This window comes from Gobius niger, assembly GCF_951799975.1.
Source record: "Gobius niger genome assembly, chromosome: 17".
In the NCBI taxonomy this organism is placed as follows: domain Eukaryota; kingdom Metazoa; phylum Chordata; class Actinopteri; order Gobiiformes; family Gobiidae; genus Gobius; species Gobius niger.
In genome coordinates, this window is record NC_136868.1 from 24,222,725 (window position 1) to 24,234,858 (window position 12,134).

The 12,134-nt window shown below is 42.5% G+C and overlaps 1 protein-coding gene across 1 annotated transcript in view; it reads right to left on the bottom strand.

The window, feature by feature from the left end:
* Nucleotides 1-590: 590 nt before the first annotated feature.
* Nucleotides 591-12,134, bottom strand: part of wdr18 (WD repeat domain 18) — a 40,638-nt gene continuing 29,094 nt past the window's right edge. The window contains exons 8-10 of the mRNA XM_079575613.1: nt 2,208-2,371; nt 914-982; nt 591-838 (exon numbers count right to left, since the gene is read on the bottom strand). Of these exons, the coding sequence (XP_079431739.1) occupies nt 710-838; nt 914-982; nt 2,208-2,371 (362 nt within the window). The 3' untranslated portion in view covers nt 591-709. The remainder of the gene's footprint in view (nt 839-913; nt 983-2,207; nt 2,372-12,134) is intronic.

The window sequence follows — 12,134 nt, forward strand, 5'->3', positions numbered from 1 at the left end:
CAGCCAACAGGCAGCACAAATCGTACACTTGGTTCTGCAATCATTTTCTATAGACTTTGTGAAATATGAGCGTTTTTTGGTTTGTATATTTATTTGTTTATTCAAAATGTTAAAAGTCCCTCATGCCACTGTGGTTTTAAGTGGTTGTGATTGCAGGTTTAAGGAAGAAAATGCAATGTTACAGTGTATCTGCCCAGAAATATTCCAATCACATTAGCGGGTTTAGTTTTTAAGAAGTGCCTGATTTTAACTGAGAGTTTTCCTGCAGCTTTGACAGTTAAATCTGTTAAGGTTAATTGAGATCACAAACCCAGCTTTAGGATCAGGTTCTCTTTAAACTCAAAGCCTGAGGAAATGTGCTTTGTATCCACTTTCTCCAAATCTAATGGTCCCTCTACGTCCAAAGCAAAAGTAATCCCCTCTCTTAACGGTTATGTTTCAGCAGCCATTGTCTTTATTACAATGGGCAGCGGAAGAGGTCCAACTGTAAATCACAGCCAATACTAGACTTCGAAGCATTGCTATTGAAGTCACATCTCTCCCATCCAATCACATTAAACCAAAGATGAAAACAAGGACATTTTATTTCATATCAAAAAGAGGTAACAAACATTTGAACTGTTTCAATGCTGCATTCACTTACACTGTACATACAAACAGTTACGTGTGTGTTAATGTGGCTGCGCGTGTCATTGAAGATGTTGTAGATTTATGTAGGTTTGGAGAGTAGTTGTGTGGAGAAGTCGTACAGATCTTTGTTGACTTTCTTCAGAGTCTGCACCTCCTCCTCCAACTCGGCCACTCGCACCTTTGTGTTCTCACCGTCGCCGAACACCGACTGGAACAAAGGGCCTTACATGAATCAAAGGAATCTACAACAGGTAAGACTGATCAATAAAGACTGCGAACCTACCTTGTCTGTGACAGCGTTCATTAAAGAATTGAGCTTAGCTGCTTTCTGTAGGTATGTCTCATCCTCTTCCTAAAACAACAACCACATTATCAAATTAGCAAAACAATCAAATACACATACACACAAATCATCTTTTAATTGAAAGACTTTTAAATTACTTAAATATTCCACACCAACTGGTGCGATGGATTTGTGACTTTTTAACAGGAAGCAAAGAGTTTTTGTAAATGGCCATTTGTCTGAGGTTGTAACTATATCCACTGGTTCACCACAAAGGTGTGTTCTGTCTTCGCTTGACTCAGGTCATGGAGACACCCTCACTCAGTTCATTTCTTGGTGCTACATAAACGTCTTGGACTTGAATGTCGCTAAGACAAAAGAAATTATGTTTGATTTCCGAAGGAAAAAGGTCCCTGTGTCTGAGAGTGTTGTACACAATGAAAGTGTGGAAATTGTGGCTTCTTACAAATATCTTGGCATGTTCTTTGATGATAGGTTAAAACTTGATGTGAACACGGCTGCTCTTGTGAAGTGCGGTCAGCAAAGAATTGACCTTTTATGCAAAGTAAGTTCTTTCTCGGTCTGTCCCACAATTCTTATATAGTTCTATGAAGCATTTATCGAGAGCCTTTTATCTGCTGGTTTAAAAATCTTTCACTCACAGGCAAAAATAGTCTGAATCGAGTTCAGTTAAGGGACCTGTCTGCTTTCTGTGACCAGCAGATCTCTAGGAAAGCCAAGACATTTCTTGCTTCTCCAGAGCATGTCCTACATGGTGAATTTTCATTGTTGCTTCAGAACGGCATTATGCCTTGCCATGCGGTAACAGGAACCGCTATAAGAAATATTTTATCCGCGAGGCTATACGACTCATGAACTCTCTTTAATTTGAGGTTGTCTCTTGCCTGTTGTTCAGACAGATTGTATCTATGTGTGAGCTCCACTTGCTTGTTTGTATGTGGTTTGTGTGGCTGTTTTATAATGTATGTTTTCTGCGCTCAAGGAATTGCCCCACGTGGGATAAATGAATTGGACTGAACTGAACTGAATCTATAGCTCAGTTATCTACAAGTTACCAAAGCCCTTTTCAGATAGGTAGCTTGTAGAGTTACCATGCCTGCCAGACAAAGCATTTCTCTGGAGGTAGAACAATATCATTAGATGAGCAGATTCAGACGTAAGCACAATGGATGATGAAGTGTGATTGAACAGGTTGGGTTATTCCCCGCTACTTTTCTTTGTTTTTTGTCTGTATTGGTGCATTTAGTCTCCGCTGGTTGCCTCTCGCTTATACCTGTGTGTAGAGACCCAGGCGCACGCACAGCTCCCCTGACTCGCTGATGTCTCCCTCGGTGCCGTACACATGGCGGCTGAAGCGTGGCAGAGGCAGCGTGGGCCGGCTGTCGGGCAGGAACATGTTTGCAGGGGCCAGCATGATCACCGCATTCGTCACTGGACCTGAAATTAGAAATGATGGGAGGCATGACTAAGTGGTTTAGAAAGCCACATAGAACAAAGGGCAACGGTGCAATTACCTGACCCGAAAACAATAGGGCCATTCTCCAACAAACAAGATGGTGGCGAAACAAATGTTGGACTTGTATTATTTTGATTTTGTGGCGTAAAAATGGCCCCTCGCCGGCGTCGTGTAGCTACACACGAACAAGCTGATCAGCTGATTTATGACATCGGGGCTGAATGAGGATGAGGACGGAGCAGAGTGGGAGCCTGAAGGCAGCCAACAGATCAAAGTGAGAGGAAACTCTTCAATTTGTAACCCGAAATAACCTGAAAAAGAGGGGGAAATGAGCTGCGCCAGAGCAGAGCTGCAGCACCGGGACTGGCAATCCTCAGAAGAATTCAAACCTGTTTAACCTGGTAATCTGTCACTGCTCATGGAGATTCAGGCTGGATTTGGGATGGTGGTTTGACCTACCAATCACAGCCTTCAGAGAAAATGTCAATATGAAGTCATTTCAGCCCAATGACATCCCAATTCTCCCAGGACAAACTTTCATTTTATGTTATACTAAAGCAATGGATTGACCGGATTGACCCGTGACACAATATTGTTAGCACAAATACAAATAATGAAATAAACAATGACGTATGCAATTGTTATTGAATTGTAGTAATAATAGTAGCAGTAATCATGTTCATCATGATTAGTCATGTTCAGCAATACCGTCCAAATCAAATAATTTATAGTCAAGTTTGTTCTAACCTTTTCACATGACTATAATAGAGTATGCTGGTATATATTACAAAATACTGTTTAATATAACCATGTTTTTCTTGCAGTTAAAATCCACAAGCCCATAATACAGAGTTACAGATTAGCAACTAAAAAACTGCCCTTATATAACCTCTTAATCATCGACTAACTATTGCATAGCACAAGCCTTGATAATGAAAATGAATAGCGCAAGTGTAGCGACACCACAGAGAATAGCTTTCCTTTAAGAGCGGCTATGCTCTGGTCTTTTCACCATTTGCTTTGGGCGCTTTTTGTGCTTTTATATTTCATAACAGACATAACAGGGCAGAGCAGGAGCGCGGGGATGAGAAGCACTAACCAGACCACAGTTTGAAAACAGCCCAGCTGAGTCTAAACCGCTGCCGCAGACTCTGCCATTGTTTACAAGGATTCATATAGACGCAGTGTGTCTTTATTAAAATGGCAGTTTGAGGACGTGCACCCACTGAAACGTTTACAATATAAATAATGTTCTGTCATCAGAGTTAAAAATAACTGTAGACCTCACCTCACTTTTATTCCTTTACGGGACAGAGGCACGCTGCACTTCAACTTTTGAACCTGACAGCTGATCCTTTATTGGTCCATTACTGTCAGTGATGCACAAACAGCCTGTATATCTGCGTCCCGCGTTGCCCGCTTCCTCCGTTGACTGAGGGCCAGCGGGCAGATGGACATCCTCTCACATTAAGTGTCCCCGGCTCCTCTATGTCTCAGGTGTTCAGTTTAAATAAGCCACTAAACTCCTGACACCTGCCTGCTGTGGTTTCAACATCAGAGCGGTGCCACGGGCCAGACTCCAAACGCAGGGATGCACCCCATCTGTCTGCCTGTCTTGGAGACAACCTGGGTTAGAGGGAATTCCAGGGGCCAGGGAACCTATCGGGCCAAGTTGGTATCACAAGTCAGATCTCAAGAGACTAACAATTCATGTGTTGACTGCAAAGTCTCACTCCAAAACATAAAAACCTTATTAAAAAAAACAACAACCTCAGACCAAAGAGTTTTCAGGTCTGATGAGCAGCAGTGTTGAATTAGAAAGGGGTAAGGCTGCAGTGCACATACCATTGTGAGTCCTGGCTCTTACAATTGGCAGCAGGTTGTGCAATCACACAAAAGTACTGTCATTCCAATACAATTTTTTCCAATCTGATTCGATAAGCCTTTGCTTTTTCGGTTGATTAATAGTTTCTATTTTAGATCTTCCAGTCTCCACAGTCAGTATGTTAGCTATGATGCGATGAACAGCAGTGCTTCCATCGATGGGTTCTTATTCAGAAAAAATTAAACATGGAATGCGGAAACAACCCGACTCATACGCTGTGTAGGTAGTATACAAAGTCAGCTGCTGCGATATTGACCAGTTCAGATAGACCAATAAGAACTGTAATTGTTATTTTCATAATTAATCATGTAACATTAGTATTAGATCCTTACATCATTTTCCATAAAGAAGACAACAGTCCCAGATAAATGTCAGCGAAGTGATGTGGACCTTTTAAGAAGCTGCAGTGCTTAATGGCAGCTACTGTAAACAACAGCATGGGGCATGTTTAGAGAGGAACCACTTTGGCTAATGCTAATCAATGCTCATTCAAATGCAGGTGGGGTTTTATTGGAGGCACCTGAACACAATCCGGAGCGGTGCCCATTTCGCAGACACTACAAGGGGCTCGCATTAGTGCCACTCCTGCCGACGCTCGGCTTGGATGCGCCCGCCGCCTTTCTCCGAAGCAGCAGACATGTAGACTGCTAAAGCCATGACACATTCCACCTGGATTTCCATTCTATTCAAGTGAGCTCAGGCCTTGGAGACTTAACTTCAACTGAATTAATTCTTCTGCAATCCAAACAACATCAGATTGCAATTTTGGGAGCACAGTTGGACGCCGTTTTATCCCGGCTTTAAACCAGATGCATAAAATCAGTGGACCGCACAATACATTACAAATACTGTCATCAACAGTTCCTCATTGCTATGCACCAATAAGATACTCAATATATTTCAGACCATTGAGAAAACAGCCCCTCATGCTTACTGCCAAACACAAACCCGGCAAAAACTGCTCATGGAAACTCAGGTAGAGGCATTTTTTCTACATGCAATGGTTTAACTTAGATTATTGCAATATGAGCGTCTTGAACACAAAACTCTATAAATAACTTGGAGCATTCCATATCAAACAGAAAATAGAAAGTCTTGTGAGCTCCTTTTGAGTCCCAGCAGTGGCCCAAATGGATAATTACCTGTGGACTATTAACCCAGTGAGGTCAGAGAGATTTTTTGCTAAATCCACCTCTTGTGTTTAATCTCGGTCCCTGGGTTTCCCCGATGACAACCTCTATCACTTCTCTCTCAAACTGGCAGTCTTTTCTAGGCCAAAATGTAGACCTCAGAATCCTCAATGGGAGTGCTTTCCCTTTCAAGTGAGCGTGGTCTGCTGACTCCTGTCCGCTGAGGATAACCCTTTCCTGCTGGCAAATGGTTCAATAGTGGCTGCTTAAAATTCCCCATCGGCCCAGTACCATACAGCATCTATGTGCAGGTAGAGACTTTCCCCACAGGGGTTAGAACCTGGGGCCTGCTGTGAGCGCTGATATCTTTCAAAAGTTGAATCACTCACACAAATGTTGCAAGCATGAACTAACTATTTCACCATTGCAATCAAGGATCTGAAATGATGGGATAAAAAAATTTATCTTCAATTATGATTTTTCTTCAAGATGGGTTCCTCTATGTATCATCATCCTTGTGCCGACAAATGTCATTCCCCTGCAATCGGAGCTTTTCAAGTCAATAAACTCGTGTTGATTGTACAAAGGAATAAGCCAAGGGCCAATTCGGTTTTAGCAGCTTCCAGGTCATATGGGATTACTGGTGTGAACTTGCAACCAAAAAAGGCAGGCTATGAAAGATTAAGCAGTTTCCAAACAGAAATCTAGTCTCTTGTTAAAATCATAAAGAAAAAAGAGAATCCAAGTGAAACATCTGAATCATCCAATCTGATTTTTTGTGTGCAAGTTTTGAATTAAGCTCTCGGTCTGATTGAAACGGACAGAACACACAGCTCTGTGAAGTACAGAAGAGCACAGAGCAGAGCACGATAAACTACAAGATGAGAACATCTTCATGCCTTTTTCTTTTAAAAACACCTCTTCTGGCCGGATCCATTGGTAAATTATTAAAACGACTTCAGCCTCGGCTTGGCTTCCCTGTGATTTGCGGCGGCAGTTTGGAAATAAGTAGTGGACTTGAGAAGCAGTGAAGGTCAAAAGGTGAACAGAGGATAAATAAAGAAAGTAGAAGGAAACGTCTCTTCTGAGCTGGACACTGGAAAGCTAATAATCCCAGTGCGTTCGATGTCTACTTGTTCTGGCTCACAATGGCTTTGAGGCGGCTTTGGGAAAATATTGTTCAAAGATAGACAATCGATACACAAGAAGAGTATCTCAAATTCCACGTACAACTTTCGCAACTTGTTTTTAGGTTTTTCATGAGCTTCACCGCGGTTACAGCTAAGTGCAAACTTGCACAAGAAAAGGTATCCCGTGGAGGTCAGTACAATGTTTTTGTGGTCTCAAATTGCAGTGGCCAGGTGAGCTTGTGATACAAAAAATTAATGACACCCATAGGCAGTAAGACAATCCATTAGGCTGTAAAAGTTATGAGTTCTCGACTGTCTTGTTTCTCAAAGTGGGTCATTTGGGGTAAAGCATAACCAGTTTCCTGAATGTTTTATCTTGCGATCTATCTACCTCTAAATAAAGATATGTCAGAACTTCTCCAACCCTCCGTTTTCCTGCTCGTGCTAACCAGGGTGACTCCAACATGACTCCTGATGCTCCGGTTGATCTTATTTATATTCACACTAAAATCCCTGCTGACAGCCAACACAAAGCTGGACGACCTCTTTCCTCTCTGCCGTGTGAAACTGTGCTGCTGAGCCACACTCCCAACAAATTGAATTTAAGGGGCTTGTCTTGTGAAAACCTCTTAAGTTGTCAGAGGAGAAATAATTTGTTTCACTGGGAGATTAAGTTGAGGCAGAGATGTTGAGTTTCCACTCGAGAAAAGCCAACTCATTATCACTCCATCAATACGTTCTGATCAATGTTCAATCAATCGCTATCTGACTCTGATCCAACAGTTGCAAAGCCTGACCAGCTCCCAAAGGCTTTTCCCTTTGATTAAGGTTTCAGATTTCGATGCGCTTCTGTGTTTGGCTTTGTTTCTTTTCAACTGTCTGATTAGCCATTTGATCCTCTATCAATCCGGTTTTATCATCAAAACAACAACAAGACGACGCAGAACATTACGATGTTGATTTAGTAAAAGTCCCCTTCCCTTGTGTTAACATAACTCTCATAGATGAAGTTGAAATGTGCACGTTGAAGTCTGAAGGCTGGGTAATACTTTTCCAAATTACGCTATGGATATCTTGTCTTTCTGGTAATTATAATTGTCATATGCAAGATTGTGTTGATAAGATAACATCAACTGTCTATTCTTAGCAGTGGTTTAATTAACACTGAGGCCATAAAACAGCAACTTGAAGTGGAAACAGCTGTCATTCGACATTTGCTTCTTAAGATCTACTGCAGTCTTCCAAGGGCGTACACAATAGAGACAAAATTAGAAGCTGGAGAAGAAAGTTGAGTTTATTTGTGTCACAACAAGCGTAGAGCAAATGGCACAAATAGCCCTGTGAGTTTTCGAATGATCTCATGTGGAGCAAATGAAGCCTAATTTGACCCATGCCTGGTCAGCGCGCTCAGATCCTGCTGTAGTGTGCAGAATCCTACACAGCAATAACCTCCTAATCTCTTACAGCTACCCAAGACCTGCAGCTTTAATCTACCAACCTCTACTCCAATCTCTTTGTAAAAAAAAAAAAAAAGCAATCCTATTCTTTGACCAAGAAAAAAAACAAATCCTGATGTGCAGCTTATCAGAGCGAACACACAAAGCCGGGGCGCGGAGGAGAACGCCGTCTTCAATCAGTAAATCAGCAGCCGAGGAGCGGGCTGACGAGACGACGCTCTGCCAGCCTCATTTCACGCCAACACCAGCCAAAATATCGAAGAGGAGAACCTGACGTGTAGGAGGAGATTTACCACAACCTTCGGTCCCCACTCCCATTCAACTGGCGCACAATTTTTTACTTTGACCTGAAGTTCCCAATATTGTGCTGAAGTTACTTTCTGACCGTGCTTCATTGCAGCTGGAATAAGAGATATGGTCTGCCAGATGGGTAAAAGCAGACAAGAGGCTCTGATGATTTAAAGTTAAAAAGCCTTTACTGTCACATCCCCTGTTCCATAAAAACAAATGCCCCCCATGTGCTTCAGCTCCTTCCAGGCTCGAAAGATGTTCCATTTGTCCTCAGAGGTTGGAGCACTGAGCTGGGAAAGTAGTTTATTCTGAGTTACTGTGTCCTAGTTGTCAAGTCATAAGCTTTAGTGACAGTGATGCAAATACAAATCATCTAATTAACTGTTAATAACTTATATTATTCACCCGGACAATGTGACTGTGTGAACAATGTAATGAATTATGATACAATTAGCGCGTTTCAATTAGAAATCCAAGTGCGCCCTTGTTGTCATTAGCTCGGGGTGGATGTTAGCAACATTAGCATAAACCAGATGCACTGGGCGTCAGAAGGCGGCTGATCAGTTGGGGACAACTTAAGGGTCGAGTCCAGAAGAACTCGAGGAAAACAGACTTCAAAGGACAACTGGAACAACATTATATTTCTATTACTATTGCATTAAGCATTCAAAACACTTCACATCAACAACTTACTCACATATTCAGACCGGTGTAGGCAGACACTGGGGCCAAGGATGCTTAGGTGTCTTGTCCAAGGACTCAAAAACAACATGGCTGACTTTCAAATACGCTCTATGCTCAAATTAACTACTGTAGTTATAGGTAATGCTGATATCCTTAGAAATTAGGGCTAAATCAGTATCTCCCATTTGCTATTTTTTTTAAACATCAATGCAAAAGTGTATGTATAGTAGATATGCAGATCGCCTCTTCTGGCTGCTGTGTTCAGTATCATATATTGGCCCCATGACACAATTCCTTCATTACAGGCTCCAAATTCTACAATACACAAACGCAACAAAATTATTTCCAACCTAGCAGCACCTGGGCTACTAATTTGGCCCCTTTAGGGAAATTCGCAACACCAAAACAAGGTCATCAGCGCCTTCTAAAGGGTTGGAGAAACTGTACATTTGTGTGTATCACAGTGTTTTTAAAAGCCTGAATAATGGATATCATAACGCTGAGTTCCTTGCAATCCCAATGCTGACTCGGCCTGCTGCCACTCACTTCCTGTCTGGGGATTTTTCATATTAAATTCCTACAGATTACCTCCAAAATCAATTACCACGTCTGTGTCTGTGACAAAACCACGTGGGATTGGGGGACTGTTTGCGCTGTCACACTCTACATTCAAATCACATACAAATATTGGATTATTTACCGGCAAAATGGCACATTATGTTGCAAGGGAAGTTATTGTCAAAGTTGGCTTGGGGTCACCGGGGTTAAGTCCATTTCAGGTCTTATCAAAGCCCCAAGGTCAACTCTAAAACGAACTAAATCCTCTCTGAAATGTGACCCAACCGTTTGAAAATAATAGAGTTGCTGTGTGGGCAGAAATCAAACAGAAACCGATTAGGAGAGCGAGCCATGCAGAAGAAAAACGTGAGCGGCTTTGGCTCAGCTGGGAACGCGCGACGGAAGCAAACAAGGCGAGCAGATTATTAGAGTTCGCACTATGGCAGGGATCTGTTGGTATCCCATCACCGCTACTGTCCACTGTGCCCTCTGTCACAAGGAGGGCAGCGAGTTTTGGCAGCCCTAAAGGGTTCTTGTAAAAGGGATTGACACCACCTGCTGCTAATCTCGGTGGAGCGGCGCTTAAAATTCACAAAGCCGTACAGTGCTTTTCTTTGAGGGCCGCTAAGATTCCTCTGACTCATGTAAATGTGGATCAAATCTGTGTGGGTATAAATTGTCGCCTTTGAAGAAGTAAAATGCCTCTTTTGAAGAATTTTCCCATTCAGTAAACCCAGATGACAGTGTAATGTAAGAAAGGAGCACAGAGCATACCATTAAGCGGCAGAATACTCTCCCCTACTGTTCAGTAAGATGAAGATTTTCCCACAGCCGGTTTGTCCCATGCAGGACGACATTAAGCTGAAAACAGGCCGTCTTCTGCCATCTAATTGTATTTCTGTCCTTTATGGGGCTATTACTGTGGAAGAACTATTTGGGGGTTTGTAATCAGATTTGTTGGTGCGCGTTCTCGTGCAGTGTGGCAAAACACAAATGACAAACTGATTGGACCAAACAATATCAGTGGGCTATTTTTAGAACAGAGGACGTTCAAAAAATGTCAGCGCTGGAATCTTTAGATGGCGGTTTCAACGCTGCAGAGGGGAACCGCCATTGCCATGTCCACTCCATGTCCATAAAACATAACGCACAAAAACAAAGGCAATGAGAAACATTATGGTAACAATGTATTCAACTGACCTGCAGGCCAAATTCTCAATTGGGTCAAATTGCTGCTTATTTAAAGGAACAGGCCACCGTTTTTCCATACTGGTATGTTCTTCCCTGCGCTTAGACGAGTTGATACGCACCTGGTCTTTGTGCGTGCCCGTGGAAGAGCTCGTCGCCTCTAACTTCACCCCGTTTGGAGCTACAGGAATATACTGGGAGAGGCCAAATGCTAACCACATCTTTGGTCGTTTTGCGTGACTGAGCGCACACACAAAGACCAGACAGGTACGCATCAACTCGTCTCAGGCTCAGGCAAGAACATATCTCAGCATGGAAAAACGGTGGCCTGTTCCTTGAAGAGCACAAACATGACTTACATTTGGCAGTTAGTGGCAACACACTATACAATATATCATTGACTTCCTGTTATAATGTGGATTGCTGTTGTTAAACATAAAGTGCCACAGCATGGTTGCTTAAATGGTTTTGACAAATGATACAAGTAACAGCTAAAACACGCAGCCTAATGGTAATCTTTAGCATTCAGCAGACAGTTCATCATTATTCTATGGTTTCAGGATATTACGGATATTTTCATAGTGCCATAATTGCTTTTACTGCTTGATGAAAGCCGACAGGTGTGCTCACAGGTGGTTAATGTTCCCCAAAAAGGAGACTTCGGAGCAGCCGCCCGAGTGATGTGTCCTTAAAAAGAGCTCATTAAAAATCAACATTAGCTCTGCAGATTAGACATTCCACTGAGTTTCTTGGAACTCTCAGGTCGCGCGGATGTCCTGCTCGTGTGTCACGCCGTCCTTTTACCAAAAATCTCTGACCTGCCAAACTCCCCGCTCGTTAACAGTCACTTGCAGACGGGGTGTAAACTCGCCATGACAAACTGACAAGGAGGACAAGGACACACCCCTCCATTAACATCTCAACGGGTGAATGAACCGCTGCGCAGGTCACCAAGACGACAGGGGATGAATAATTCAAAAAGACAGGGATGAGATGCTGAGCGAAGGGAACAATTAACCCGACCCGTCAGATCATTGTCCTGCCGCGATGTCCCAGTCTGACAGCACTGCTCATGTCTGATCGATAACAAGACGCTTCAGATGTGGCCAAGCCGGTTCAATCAATGTGTTTTGATTCAGATCTCAAGACACAAAAATGTTTATGGACCATTTTTAAAGTCACCGAGGTGGAAATGACCAAATAAACCAATCGTGTGACATAAAACTTTATTAGAAATGAACCAACAGCCAATGGAGTATTTACTGACCGTTAAGATCCACTCGGAAGCCACATTGAGTTTATGAGTTTGGTGACTTTGCAAATTTTTGGCCAGAAAACTATAGCTCTTTATTCAATTAATTGTGTGGGAAGCCAAAGAAAAACACTTTGAAAACGGGCTGATTTTGATTGATCGATCAAAT